The sequence below is a fragment of the Peromyscus californicus genome, unplaced genomic scaffold (genome assembly GCF_007827085.1).
Source record: "Peromyscus californicus insignis strain IS unplaced genomic scaffold, ASM782708v3 Scaffold_10__1_contigs__length_136768540, whole genome shotgun sequence".
Classification (NCBI taxonomy): domain Eukaryota; kingdom Metazoa; phylum Chordata; class Mammalia; order Rodentia; family Cricetidae; genus Peromyscus; species Peromyscus californicus.
The window spans coordinates 13,370,097-13,385,997 of NW_026294391.1; the positions used below are offsets into that span (position 1 = coordinate 13,370,097).

At 42.2% G+C, this 15,901-nt stretch overlaps 1 protein-coding gene across 1 annotated transcript in view; it reads right to left on the reverse strand.

Moving 5' to 3' along the window:
- Positions 1-15,611, reverse strand: part of Dgkk (diacylglycerol kinase kappa) — a 129,469-nt gene extending 113,858 nt beyond the window's left edge. Inside the window, 1 exon segment of the mRNA XM_052750517.1 lies at positions 14,726-15,611. Within this exon segment, the coding sequence (XP_052606477.1) occupies positions 14,726-15,427 (702 nt within the window). The 5' untranslated portion in view covers positions 15,428-15,611.
- Positions 15,612-15,901: the final 290 nt, after the last annotated feature.

Sequence of the window (15,901 nt, forward strand, 5' to 3'; positions counted from 1 at the left end):
TCAGGAGACAGAGGCAAGCAGATCTCTAAGTTTGAGGCCAGCCTGGTCTACAGATTGAGTTCCAGTATAGCAAAGCTTGGGCAGTGAAGGAAACCATCAAAAATAGAAAGCTGGTGAAAATGAATGTATTTGAATGAGGGGGCCATGTCCCAGCCCCAGCTAGCAGCAGAATTTGCAGCCTCAGCCACATGGTTCTGGCTTTAGAGTCAAGGATAGAAGAAAGGGGTTATAGAATCTCCCTTTATGACTAAGGAAAGCCACTGAGGCCAGGCATGTGTCAGCGGTGTCCCTGAATGGAGACCTAGAGAGGCCATTGTGTAAGCTGTGACGGTGAGGCCTGGATTGTCTTAGAAACCCCAAGATGTTAGAGATGCTAGAGTCGTGAGATGCCTGCTGAGGAAAGCTGCTAATGGGGTGTATAAACAGCACAAGAGAGAGAAGTATGTTGCACTCAACAAAGCTGAAAGGAGTTGGAGAACTGAAGAGCTCTTTGATGTCAGATATGAAGATGCAGAGGTTGGAGTTTGCCCAGTTGGTTTTTGGTCTTGCTTTGGTCTAGTATTTCCTCACTATGCTCCCTTTCCTCCCTGTTAGAATGTGGTATGTTGGAAGTATGAGATCTGCTTTTTTTAAAATTTTGATTTACAAGTGGTTATAGTTAATAGATTGCCAGTCTCAGAGGAGACTCTTGACTTTTAAACAGGATTGAGACTAATAGACTTTGGGGACTTTTGAAGTTGAACTAAATGCATTTCTGCATTATGATATGGCTACAAGCCTTTGTCTCCTAAGAGCCGGGATTACAAATGTGCCTCACCATGCCCTGCTCGAGGTTGGAAATGTAGTGGTTTCAAAGAAAATGGCCCCCATAGGCTCAAAGGGAGTGGTGCTATTAGGACTAAAACATTCTGTCAAGCATCTTTTCAGTGTTCCTAGCTTTATTTTCTCCTGTTAGAAGAAAAGTCAAGAACTTCTGGAAAAAGTCAAGTGCTGCTGGGAAGGGAAAGTGAAGCTCTTTTGGAAGTTCTACAAAAAGGACTCGTTGGTGAGAGCAGATGAGGAACCCACTAACTGATGGGCTTTTATTCCATGTGAGACTGAAGTGAACCTCACTCCTCCCACCCCACCCTCCCCAAAAGGTCCTGGGGTAAGTATATTAAAACAGAAGAGACCATATACCTGTCAAGATCGTCATTTTCATTAGTCCTAGCAGTCAGGCAGAGGAAGAGCAGTAACTAAAAATGTGCTAATATTTTCCTCAAGCCTGATAGAAGAGACATTTTCGGTCATAGAAAGTTGGGGAGAACTTGATAAGATTTTGAAATCAAAAATCAAAAGTCTGTTCTGGCTAGGCATCGTGGTTCATACCTGTCATTCCAGAACTTGGGAAGCAGAAGCAGGAGAATCACCATCACCCTAAGTTCAAAACTATCCAAAGCACAGAGTGAGAACCTGTCTCAAAAGCCCAAACCATCAAAAAGGAATCTCTTTACTGCTTATGTTTAGATGTTTTAATGAAATTATATCACAGCATTCTGCAAGGAATATGTTTAGTGAGGTAAGTAAACAATGGAACAGTACATTAGATGTGGATCATAAATGCAGATGATGCTTATCAGAGGAAATTAACACGAAAGCTCCTTATAAAAACTAGCACTTAGAGACTGCTGTTAGAGTCAGGGTTTAGAGAGAGAAGACTTCTCCAACTTCAGGAGACTGAAGACTGACAGAGCACAGGGTTAAAGGAAACCCTCTCTGACTTTCAGGCTTTGCTAGTCAAGTTTTGTTCACCAAGTGGTTTTTGTTTTGGTTTGTTTTCTTTTCTTTTCTTTTTTTTTTTTTTTTGGTTTTTCAAGACAGGGTTTGTCTGTGTAGCTTTGAGCCTTTCCTGGAACTCGCTTTGTAGACCAGGCTGGCCTCGAACTCACAGAGATCCGCCTGCCTCTGCCCCCCCCCCCCCCCGAGTGCTGAGATTAAAGGTGTGTGCCACCACCGCCTGGCCACCAGGTGGTTTTTATTTCCTGCCTCAAGCTTCAAAATCCCAGAAGAGAACAGGTAGAGCCACTATCTGCAGGAGAAAGCAAGTAAGTAGCAAAGTTTCAAATTTGTTGTTATTGTTATTAGCAAGATCTCACTGTGCAGTCCTGGCTGGCCTGAAACTTCCTATGCAGCCCAGACTGGCCTCGAAGTTGCAGCAATCCTGTTGCCTTTGTTTCCCAAGAGCCGAGATTACAAATGTACCTCACCATGCCCAGCTCAAGGTTGGAAATGTTGATTCAGATAAGCAGTGCTCTATGAATGGTAATGCCTATCAGTCTCCAGGCCCACTGCCTCATTTCAGAGGTATTCTGCAAAGCTGTTAGGTATTAATAGGGAGCCTCTGTCCCTGGTCCTGTGCTTGAAGAAAATGAGGTAGGAATCCTTATCCCCAGGGACCAATAATCTCTCTTATAGGCTCGTTAAAGCAAGAGGCTTAAATGGTAAATGTTATAATGCTTTGGAAGATGGAAATTACTAAGTCAGACAGGCTGAAGACTATTCTCATCTTACTTAATAATGCATTACAGTTGCCTTTTAAATTTCCAATTCAACCTTGTTTGGATTGTATATAGTTTATTAATTCTGAACTGCCTACTACATTTGGTTAATGAAAGCTGGATGGATCTGGTATGTCTTCACAATTGTTGATAATATCATCACATGTAGGATATATATTTTCTTTCCCAGTCAGTGGCACCAAACTGAATATGACATATAACTGTGCATTACAGACAAAGCCACCAGTCATATTTTCTGAAATTAGTATACCTTCCTGCATTACATTGGTTTGCTTTTTGTTTGTGAAAAAGCATGCTGAGAGAATTAGCTATTAACACAGTGAGTACTTTGGCAAAGCATTTGGTAAAACAAATAATCCCCATCTACAGTTTCGTTTTGGCATCTAGGTATCTCATTTGCCAGCTTACTCAAAGTAAGTCTCATTTTTATTCCGCATATGGTGAAAAGTGGTCCAATAGAGTCGCAGAAATTTAAATTTTTCTTTTGCAAACATACATGAGGAAGAGAATGGGGTTTGTTCAGCTCCTTTTCTTCAAGGAAAAATTACAAAAGCGAGCTGAACAAATGAGATCTGAGTATCTACCAGAGTGTTAAAAGTAAATATGAGATGAAACTGCCATTCGATACAGAAGCAATCACAACACTTGTTCTTTACAGGATGGATACTCAAATTACTTTAAAGAGCAAATACTTACCTCAGTTGCATTTCAAACACATGCATACCAATCAACCATACAGAAGCCCAACTAGATAAACTTCGAGCTAAAATTATTATGTGTTTCCAAAAAACAATTAACACATAGAATAACTGTGTTTGAAAGGGGTGATTGAGAAGGAGAAAAGGGAGACATAGTTGTACATTCGTTGAAGTCTTACTATGTAGACTGCAGGAATATATTCAGTGAAATAAACAGAAAAATGCAGCAAGGAATTAACAATTATTTCTCAAAGGAGTGCGAGAAGAATTTCATTTAATTTTAGAAGCTTTCTTGTTTTCTCAGAAACTAGCACACCTTTATTGTGCTGACTTTTTGTTTGTTTGTTTGCTTGCTTGAGGTGAGGTGTGCTGAGACAACTGGTTATTCACAGTCAATACCTTGTCAAAGAATGCGGTATCTGGATTTATCATTTACCACTTTTGATAAATGTAAGTCTCATCCATGTGATCTTTTGAACATGTAAGAAACGGTCAGGTTTTAGCACAATGCTCAGCACATATAGCACAGAAAGAAAAAAAGTGAATTTAAAATTCTTTCATCTTAGAGATACTATTTTATGAATCCATGAAAATCAAAGCCTACAAGAAAAGACATTTAAACCAGAACATAATGAGAGGACTGCTCAAAGATGGTATGTCAGTCCCCATGATGAGACTAGGTAAGGGCCACTGACTGCTGGGTATGTGTCTTACTGGGAGTTACTAGGAAGAATGTTACTGTCTTAAATTCTGTTTTGAACTCTAGAGTCTCTGTGGTATTACATGAAATAATGATGCAGCCATTAGCCAAGTCATGTTAGTTTGATTTGGAAAGGAAGTCTATGTTTTTTTCAGTAGGTTTACCTTACTAATCGTTGTTCGTTTAGATAGGATCCGCCTTCTCGAGCATTCAGCTTTCCTGGATGATGGGGTATGTAGTCAAAATTATTTGGGGGAGGGAGAATGCCATGTTGAGATTAAATATTTACTGCCCTTTAGCCTTTGATTCTAAATTTTAGGTTCACTGGCATGGTTCAAAAAGGATATTTATTACCTTTTCCTTTATATTTCTGAGTCTGTGGAAGGACTGGGTGGAAAGGGTACTTTCTATTTTCAGATGTCAGGCCTAAAAAAAAAGACCTTTTACTTTTCTCTTTGTTTTGAAAAATCTCTTTGGGGCAAGAAAGATCAATGATGTTATTGAGATTATGGCCAATTTGTATTGGGTTGGGAGAATTTATCTTTTTCTTTGAAAATGTCTTCTCTCTTGAGTGTGGAGAGAAATAAGGTCTATTGATTTTACAAAGCTCTAAGTATCTCCTCTTATGATAAAAGGTTTTTTCCTACTCTATCTCTGCCTCTCTGTCTCTGTCTCTGCCTCTCTCTGTCTCTCTGTTTCTATCTAATCTATCTATCTAACCTAGCTAGCTCTAGCTCTGTCTCTATGTCTCTCCCTCCTTCTTATTTCTTCTTACTTTCATGGTGCTGAGGAAGTACTTAGACCTGGACAGCCTGTTTCATTTTGAAAAACAGACCCCTATAAAATAGGAGAAAATATTTTCCAGCTATGTTACAGCCAAGGGGTTAATATCTAGAATATATAAAGAACTTCAAAACCTAAATACAAAAAAAAAGATCCCTGGCAATCAACAAATGGGCTAATGAACTGAACATTCAGTTCTCAAAAGAAAAACTGGAAATTGTAAATACTTTTTAAAATGCACAACGTTCTTAGTCATCAGGAAGATTTAAATTAAAAAATGCTTTGAGGTTCCCATCTCACCCAAGTCAGAAAAGCAATCATCAAGAAAATAAATGACAACAAGGGATGACTGTTGGTGGAGTATAAACTGTTATAACCACATAGAAATAATTGTGGGAGCCCCTCAAAAACTTAAAAATAGGATTGTCAAATAGCCTAGCTATACCACTAAAAAGGCTAGCTATATTCTATTACACAGGTGCTTGTACATTTATGTTTGTTGCTGCTGTATTCACAATAGCAAGACATGGAATCAGCCTAGATATCCATCATCTAATGAAGAAATAAAAAAAAAAATATGCTACATTTACACAATGGAATTCTGTTCAGCACTAAAGAAAAATGAAATTTGGAGAAAAATGGATGTCTCTGGAAATTATTAAGTGGTGTAACCCAGACTTAGATCTTTATATTCTCTCTCATATGCTGGTCCTAGGTAGGTGTGTGTGTGTGTGTGTGTGTGTGTGTGTGTGTGTGTGTGTGTGTATGTATGTATGTGTGTATGTGTGTGTGTGTGTGTTTGCATTTATGAGCGAGAGTGTGGGTATAGGTCAAGAAACTAGAAAGAGGACTAATCATTAGTGGGTAAAAAGAATTATTAAAAAATTTATTGAGGAGGTTAATAGAAAACATGAGACATGAAAGTAAAAAAAAAAAAAAGAAAAGGATTGCTGGAGAAAGGCATGGGGATGAGGGAGGAAAGTGGATGAGGAAGATTAGCCAAAATTAAGGATGGATGAAAATGCTACATTGAAATATATTACCTCATATAACAATTTAAGAACACACATTTTTAGAGGATTAAAATATGGCTCATTTGGAGTTGGGGATTTAGCTCAGTGATAGAGTGCTTGCCTAGCAAGCGCAAAGCCCTGGGTTTGGTCCTCAGCTCTGAATAAACAAACAAAAATAAAATAAAATAAAAGATGGCTCAGTGTTTAAGAGCACTTGCTACTTTTGCAGAGGGCCTGGGTTCAGTTCCCAGCACCCACATTGTGTCCAAAACCATCCGTAACTCCATTTCCAGGGGATCCAATGCCCTCTTCCAACGTCTGTAGAAACCAGCCATCACATGTTATGTATACATATGTGCAGACAAAACATTCATAAGGTAAATAAATCTAAAAATTAAAAACAAATTTTAAAAATAGAAGAAAGACAGGGTGGTACACATGTACAATTGCAAGACTCTGAGGCAAGAGTACTGTGAGTCCCAGATCAGCATGGACAACTGGGCAAGATACTGTCTCAAAAACAAAATAGACTTATAGAGAAGCACTACCATGGCCACAAATTTAATACCACTGGAGGCCTTCAGTGGAAAGCCCTTTTCTTTCCCTTTCTTTTAAAAAACGTACATCATGATGATGGTGGTGGTGGTGTGTGTGTGTGTGTGCGCGCGTGTGTGTGATGTGCCTTCCACCTTAGGTTCTAGGGATCAAGCTCAGGTCATCATGCTTGTGCCCTTTCCTTTTCTTTAAATGAAATAACTTGTTTGAAAAAATTAGATTTGGAAAACCTTTCTTAAAAAATTCTTTTCCTTTCTTTCCTTTCTTTTCCCTTCCTTTTACAAAAAGATGGGCTGTGTAATACTTTTGCAAAGGACACAGGTTTGGTTCCCTGTACCTACATTGATGGCTCTCAACCATCTGTAGCCATGGTTCCTGAGGATCTGAGGCCCTCTTCTGGCCTCTAAGGGCACTGCACACACATGGTACGCAGTTGTACATTCAGGCAAAAGACACATACACATAAAATATAATAAATCTTTTTTTAAAAATAAACATTTAAGCACTGGGTATAGAGGTTCGAGCCTTTAATCTCAGACCTCAGGAGGCAGAGGTGGGTGGATCTCTGTGAGTTCAAGGCCAGCCTGGTCTACATAGTGAGTTCTAGGACAACCAGAGCTACATAATGAGACCCTGTCTTGGAAAAACAAAAAATAAAACAAAACAAACAAGCAACATTTTAAAAGATAAAGGCACATGTGCCTGTAATTTCTGCATTTGGGAGGTGAAAGTGGAGGATAAGGAGTTTGAAGACAGCTTTAGCTGCACCGGAGACAAGCTGACACTCCATGAGACCCTTTATCATAATCCAAAGCACAAAACAAATATGATAAAATATAAATAATGGCCCTGGGATTTGGATGTACCCCCACCACTTGAAAGGGTCATATAAGATGACTTTTTTTCCACTTTGTTGTGAGTTGCGGTGAATTGACCAGGAACAATACACACTGTCTCAAGCAGTACATATTGGATGGCAATGTAGATGTAGCTTAGTGGTAGGTGCTTGCTTAGCAGAAACAAACTCTCTGTCTCTGTCTCTCCCTCCCCCTCCCCCTCCCCCTCCCCCTCCCCCTCCCCCTCCCCCTCTCCCTCTCTCTCTCCAGTCTCTCTATGTAGAGCTCACTATGTCGACCAGGGACCCTTACTCTCATTTTATTTTTCCTTCCCATCTTTCCCTTCCTTCCCCCTCTCACTGGAAAAAAATTTATCTGGAACTTTGGTGAATTGGTGGTATCTTTGTTGGCCAAAAAGAAAGATTTTTTTTTAAATTCCTATTCATGTCCTATCTAATTCTAATATATTTCCCAAATGGCTATGCCACCCAGAATGTACCTGATCATGTCTAAATACACTTACTTACTTTGAGAAAGAAAGGGGGGGCTTTGTTAGGCTGGGGGTGCTTTTCCTCAAATGGACATTATTGCATTTCTTTGTTTCTTCCCTACTACTTTTTCTATTCTTCGCTCACTTTTTTAAATCACATATTAATAATAAAGCTGTTAGGTTTGGGTGAATGTGGGTCAGTTCCCACTAGAAATAGTTTCTTTAATTTTTCCTTCTAAAAATAACTGGGTCAGTAAGATGGCTCAGTGGGGAAAGGCGCTTACCAACAAGCATGATGAGCGGAGTTCGATCCCCAGGACTCACATGATGTGAGGGGAGAACTGACTCTCTGAAATTGTCCCAAGCACTAAAGGCGCCATGGAACAGGTTTGTGAATGTGCGCACACACACACACACACACACACACACACACACACTAAATGCATAAATTAATTAAAATTGTATTTTTAAAGTGTATTTTGGAAGAAAAGTTCATGACCCTTTGTGAGACTTGAGCATTTGTGTCCAAGAGGAATTAGTTTTATTTCACTGACAATAGTCCCTCCACCATCACGTGCTACATTTGGGGAGGTGACTTAAGGTGTGAAGTGCTTGTAGTGCAAGAATGAAGGCATGGAAAGCCAGGAGTGATAGTATAGGCTCATAATCTCAGAGTTGGGGAGACTTATCTCTGGGGTGTATCTCTGGGGTTCGCTGACCAGGCAGTCGAGACTAATTATCCAGTCTCATCTTCCAGTGAGAGATGGAAGCCTCATAAGCACATAGAAATTTTGAAATAGAAACTTTGTGAATAGGTTCTTGGGGCTGGCGAGCTATGGCTTAGATATTAAGGGCACTCACTGTTCTTTCGGAGAACTAGGGTTTAATTTCCATCACCCATCTCAAGTGGCTGACAACCATCTGGAGCTCCAGCTCCAGGGAATCCGATGTCCTCTTCTGGCCTTTACAGGAAGTTACATGCATGCAAGTGCATACATGCACATACAGCTGCACAAGTGGGTGCACACACGCACGCACGCACGCACGCGCACGCACACACACATACACACACACACACACACACACACACACACACACCTGTGCTTTGGTCACCTGGAAGTAGTTACTATTTCTTTTCTTTTGCTTTTCCTTTCCCAGGAAATTCAATGTTTATAAGATCAGGGAATCTTTATTTTAATATTTATTTATTTTTAAGTGAAAATGCACGGGGCTAGGTACACATGTAATTCTAACATGCTGGAGTCAAAGGCAAGGAGACTGACATGAATTTGAGGCTAGCTTGATATAGGTACCAAGGTTCAGGCCATATAGGGCTACATAGTGAGACTCAGGAGTGGGAGAAGAGAATGTATATATGAAGAGATAATACATTCCACTGATGGGGGATTTTGAGAGTATTTACCCTTTAAAATACTTCTATATTTAAAACAAAGTTAAATGTTGGGGATGGGAGTGAATAAGGAGGTTTTTGTTTGTCTTTGGGTTTTTCTTTTCTTTCTTTCTTTTTTTTTTTGAAGTTAAGAGAATCTCCTTTTGAAATAAAAAAAATCCCTTCTTAAATAATTTTGCAATTTGCTTCTTTTATGTGTTTGTGGGGGATAGCAATTCATTATCTTGAGGCTGAAGGATATTTTACTTTTCCTTGTCTTTAAAAATTACAGATGTGCTGGGCAGTGGTGGCGCAGGCCTTTAATCCCAGCACTCAGGAGGCAGAGTCAGGCGGATCTCTGTGAGTTTGAGGCCAGCCTGATCTACAGAGTGAGTTCCAGGGAGGCTCCAAAGCTGCACAGAGAGACCTTATCTTGGAAAAACAAAAACACCCCCCCCCCCCCCGCAAAAAAAATTAAAAAAACAATTATTACGTATTATGTATATTATGTATGTATATTATATTATTATGTAATTCACATATTGTGGGATTAATCACATTTTAATGTGCACAATCTTGTGGGTTAGAGTGTGTTCACAAGTTGTCCAAGCAGCAGCATTAACTAAGTCTCAAACCTTTGTCCTTCCTAAATGAAGTCCTATACCTTAAGCTCCTCTCCGTCCTTCCTCCTGACAACCACTCACCTCCTTTCTTGCTTGTCTTGGACATCTCCTGGAACTGGAAGAAACAATGTTGGCAGCTTTGCTGGGGAGCAACCTAGAGACTGTCAGAGATTTCCTTCGGAGGAGTGGTTTTTGCCTCCATAATTTGCATCAGAGAACAGGCATGGGCTACAGAGTATGTACAAAATGTATAAATTCCATGATCTTTTAAAGAGTCCAAATACTGTTTAAGATGGTTTCTCCTTTTTACTTCCTAACTTTTCTTTGACAGATAGTAGCTTTGAGGACCTGGATGACGGCTAAGAAACAATCTTTCTTAGACTTACTTTTGATAATTTTTAGATTAGGGATAAATTTTAATAACTAAGGTGCTTGGACCTCTATATTTTTTTAAAAAAATACTCATACATTGAGTTTTTCTATTTTGAGACTAAAGTTCATTTGCTTTGATGAGGACAGTACAGCTCCCTGAAATACATGGCCTTCTTCATTTATCCTCACAATTACTGTTTTTTTCAATGAGGCAGTCACAATTTGCGGGCATTGGCAAAGTTGATCACTTTGTCCCTATCCTTAGCATGACTTCTATTTATTTCCCTCTCGACCCCCAAATATCTCTGTGATGAATAGATTCAAGATCTTACACTGTTACTCTTTTCTTTTCAGGGTCTTGCTCTATGCCAGACCCCTCTGGGAACACCAGAAGTAGAACAGGAATCATTGCTTTGGAACTACGTCAGTGCTGTCCTTAGATAAATGAGGAGCCTATGTGTTGCACAAAGCAATATATTAATATCATAGAAGTGCCACAGCATAGAAATTAATCAATATATACTATTAGCCATCTGGCTTTGTCTTCGTCCTTAGCTACCCTACTGCCTTCCTCACAGTAGTGAAGAAGTTACAAACACAGAGGAAAGCGTTCTATAAATTGTAAAGAACCATGCTAGCAGAAAAAATTTTGCAAGCCTTCTTACAATGCTCTTTGGCCTCTGTAGATTATTTCCCCTCTTCTTGGGAGGCATTATGGGTAAAGGTTCTGCCCTTCGTTTTGTACTACAGACCTACAGAAGCCCCAGCTGGAGATCTTTATAAATACATAAGAATTGTACATTCAGAAAGAAAAGATGCACTGACCAAATACCTCATTATTTTTTTCGAGGACATCCTGCAGCAAATACTCAGGAGCTCTCAAAATATACCAAATAAATGGTTAAAAAAAGAACCCAAGAGGTAAGAAAGCAATATCATCCTGACCTTCAACAGGTTAAATATCTGAATCTGCAATCCTAAAGCTGTTTACGGTTACTGCAGATATTCTGTACACTTAAGAAAAAAAGCATGAAACCAACAACATCATTAGTCTGCTGCTGCTGCTGGGATAAGGACACTTTTAGCTATTGAAAAATTGCTAGTAATATTCCTCCTAATTATTTTTTCAATGCCAATTCTGTGTGTGTGTACATATGCATGTATACATACATATTACATATGTTGGGATATTTAATACATATTATTAAATTGACTTCACTTCTTTAAGGGATATATGTGTATATACATATGCATGTATACATACATATCACATATATTGGGGTATTTAATATATATTATTAAATTGACTTCATATCATTAAGGGATTATACACACATTTATATATATATATATATATATATATATATCAGGCTATTTAAATAAGCCTTTAATTCTCACGTTGAAACTGATGAGAATGTATTTTCATTTATTCTGAGCAACAATCTCTGTGTTGCTGGAAATGGAGTTGATAGGTTCCAAGCTTTAGCAAGTGCTTATTGAGCAAACCCAAGGAGTACTGCATTGCACCAATCACTGAGAAAGACAGTCCCTACTTTTGAGAAACTCAGAAACAGGTAAGCTAATAAAATAATCAAGTAAGACTTACCCAATATCATATATGATAAATGTTTGCTATTTTGGTGGTGCCAAACCTTAGTTTATTTTTATTTTATTTTCAGGAAATAATAAAAAAAATTTCATAGTAATAAACATGCATGATGATAGTATTTGGAAAAATTCTGTTTTATAAGAAAATGTGTGCCCCAAAACATCAGCTCAGTGAGCAAAAACTATACTTTTATAGATTTGGGGTGATGGTAATTACTGTATAGTCATTAATAGGGATCCACAAACCCCTCCCCCCACAAATCACAGTCACGAATGTGCATTTCTCCGCACATTTTCATCAGTCACTCATACAGTGTGATTATAATTTCATAACTGCTCAAAATCCATTAAATAAAAAATACAAGCTGTCTTTCTTCAGGCACAACTGAGGGGAGAGAAGCAAATATGATCCACTTCATATAAGTCCCATGCCCCCCAAGAGAGTCATAGTGTTGTTAAAGAACCAATTCACACATCCTTACTTACATTTACTGCCACCAGGTGGGAGACCAAAGCTCATTTCCTGGGAATCAAAGCATTGTAGAAGGGAAGGAGCAGATAGGTTTGGTTCACAAACTCTAATGACCCTGGTAGCTATTGCGAAAGCAAACATGAGCCTCCTTTCTCAGTCTCTAGTGTCTGCATAGGACTGCAGCTAGTAGGTCCTGAAACCTTACTGAATGCTCCAAAGAGAACGAAGTACAGGCAGGAAGATGCTCATTATTTATTTGTTTGTTTGTTTGTTTGTTTGTTTATTAAAATACCAGCCAGCAATATTACCTGGAAAAAACATGCAGTCATATTCTCAGCCACTTGCTTTTGCCTGTTTCTTTTTTAAAATTTTCAAGCTAGGTTTCATATTGGCTATGAAGGATTTCTTTGAATACTAAGACGTGTTTTAGACGGTGCATGTGTGTGTGTCTGTCTGTTTTCCCAAGCTTTCCTCAAGGAGGCAGTATCTGAGAACACACTTACGCCAGCTAATAAGGCAATCTATTTGTATTGAATGTTAAGATGCAAGTGAGCTGTTTCCAAGTGCTACTTGCTTGAAATAATGAAGAAGAAAATGACCCTATCACTGAATATCAGCTGTTGCCAACTGCACCAGAGGGCAATGGCATATCAGCATGGAAGATATTGGAGAATTGAATTCCTTAACGTTGTGAGCATTTACCTACATCTTTTGCATCCTTGGAATCTCCAGGAGCCTCTAGTAGTTTATCTACAGGTCCTTCTGGATGGATAGTTAGGGTTCCTAACTCCATTCTACAGATAGGTGGGTTAACAAATGCCTGACTCTTCTGAGGCCAAAGTCAGCAACCCCCTGGGGTCTTTGCCTCCTATGAATGCTGTCACAGGTCAGTGAGCACCACTATATGTGAACCAGTACAATATAAAGGAAAATACCCTGATTCCCCTTGCCTTGATCCTCATATCTGGCAACCGACATTTTCCAGTCAAGCTGGTAGAAATATGCTTTTAGAGCTAAGGAATGATTTTCACTGGGGATTGGTCCTGGCCCCCAGTCTGCCTTCCTGAGGCCAAAGGGAAAATGCCCTCGCAGACCATCCAGGTAATCAAGGAGCTAGGCCAGTTATTCAGTCTGGTTCCTCAAATTTCACTTAAGATGGCCACAGGTCAGGTGATTCTTGCTCATCTCCCACTCACCAGCTTAGAGCAAACCCTTCCAAAGAGACAACAGCTAGCCTTGGGGTTAGGATGGCCTCCCTGTTTAGCTGCCCACCCCCCTTCCTTGAAATCTCCCCAAGGAAGGGTATCTGCAGGACAGGGGAAAGATCCATCCCTGATTTTTTAATTATCCAAGTCACTATCATCCCATTTTATTTATTTAAATTTCCACCCTTTGTCTTCTTTGAAACTTTCACTGCAGATATTTGGCAAGCTGTTTCATGATGCCGGTTCTACCCCCAAACCCCTGCATTCTGCATTCTACAAGTGTGCAGTTCACAGCAATAGGATTCCCAAGACATGTTCCTAGCCCTGCCAAGCAGCAGGATAGGCTGGTGTTGTTGGTGTTATTGCTTGTGCCCCTACCTGTGTATTTTTTTTAGGGGGAAGCTAAAGTGAGGCATACGCATTATCGTAATTTTCACGGTTTTAGACTGTGGGGACCAGAGAGAGAGAGAGAGAGAAAATCAGATAGACCGGAGGTAGACTTCGCAAAACCTTGCTCCCTCCTCTGGCGTGGACTGGTGCCAGAGGACCCTTCATTCACAAGGAATTGCTGTAGAGCCGTAGAGATGAAGTTGCGGTTCACACGCTCTGCTCACAAAACCCAACTCGTGTTCTCACGTCTCTACACAAGGACTGCAGTACTATTCCAACTGGTCCTGGCTCAGGATGCCAGTTGGCCGCGCGTATGATGCCTCGCATCACACTGTATCACACTGTGTTTGCACCTACCTGCTGGGAAATCCTGCAGACAGAATGGTGGCTTCAACACACGCATGCTCCCCCACTCCTCCCAGGGAACCTTGCCCTTCCCCTGCAGTGCGCGTGGGCGCCGCCCTTCCCCTCACCTCTGCCTGGAGTACCAGTGCCTAGCAGTGGACAGAGGCACCAGGGACCTCCCTAGAGAGTCTTCAGCGGCGTCTCAGCTGATGTGCCCCCTCCTCCTCAGTGGCAGGGAGGGGGCCTAGCAGGCAGAGGCTCTGCGGCTTGGGCCTCTGCTGCAGTGACTGTGCCAGAGGTGTGTCCCATCGCCCTCCCCCACTCGGTGTCTTCCACTTAAGTACCTTGAGCTATCCCCAAATACTTCAGGTATCTTGCGTTCCCTGGGGGTGCCTCTCACTGCTTTTTCACTTCCTCCCATGGGGGAAACTGCAATGACTCCCACCTCTGCTGTCGCCTCTTTTCCGAACCCTAAACGGCCTACTCTTTTTTTCCCACATGTTGCTTCCCGCCTCCCAACCACTTCCCGCTTCCTTGACACTTCCCGCTTCCCCAGGCTCTCCCAGTCCCACATCTTTCTGGTCAGTGAGTGGCAGCCAAATGGATGCAAGGGATGCCCAGAGTCCAGCAAACTCCATAGCCATCCGACCTCACCTTGCCCCCCCTCCCCCCGGGGTCTTTTCTTACCTTTATTCTGGACCACGTTGTTGACACTTTGGGCGATGGTAATGGAGATGGCAATGGAGATAGCTTTTGATCTTTCTCTGCGAGGACCACCTGCAACAGTTGTAGTGCTGAACTCATCTTTGGACTCTCTGGAGTCGGCTCGGGGCACGACTCTGGGGCCCTCTCCTCCTCGGCAGGTTCTGGGGCTGACTCTAGGACCAGCCCTGTGTCAAGATCGGGGGTAGGCTCTCTAGTCGGTTCTGGGGCCAACTCTAGGGTTGGACCTGGGGTAGGTTCTGGGGCTGGCTCTGGGGCCGGCTCTGGGGCAAATTCTGGGACCGGCTCTGGGGCCGGCTCTGGGGCAAATTCTGGGACCGGCTCTGGGGCCGGCTCTGGGGCAAATTCTGGGACCGGCTCTGGGGCCGGCTCTGGGACAAGTTCTGGGTCCGGCTCTGGGTCCGGCTCTGAGTCTGGTCCTGGGGCCGGCTCCGGGGCCGGCTCTGGAGTTGGATTTGCGTCTGTTTCTGTGGCTGGTTCTGGAGTCGCCTCTGGGCAGAGTCCCAGAGCAGGTTCTGGTTCTGGTTCAGGTTCTGGTGGAGGAGCCGGCGGCGGTGGAGCCGGCGGCGGAGCGGGAGGCGGCGGCGGCGGCTCAGGGGACTCGGCCGGCTGCTCTCCATCCTGAGGCTGGGCAGTGCCCTGGGCCGCCGAATCTACACCATCCATTGCAGCGCACCGTCTGGGGTCCCGGCAGCCGACGCCCCTAAGACTGGAAGGCTAAAAAGCCCTCGGGCGGTCCGCCCACTCTTATCTGGCATCCCTTTGCGGGGTGCCAAACTTTGCACCCGCTTCGCTCCATGGCTAGCGCAGCTCTGAGGTCTAACCCAGGGGCGCGCAGCGTCTCCCGGAGCTGGAACACGCCCCTTGGTGAGCGCACACCTCTTCGTAAGCAGCTACGGGTTTGATGGGCGGGAAAGAGTAAGGCTTGAGAACGCGACTGGGCAGAGCGCTTGATGACCTCTTAGCGACGTGCGCGGGAAGGGAGGGGGGCAAAAAAGAGGAGGGGGAGTGGAGTGGCTTGTGGGGAGGACTTGGAGCCGGGCCGGGGTTAACTCTTTAGTGACACGAATGAGAGAGACAGACAGACAGACAGACAGAGACAGAGAGAGAAAGAGACAGAGAGAGAGAGAGAGAGAGAGA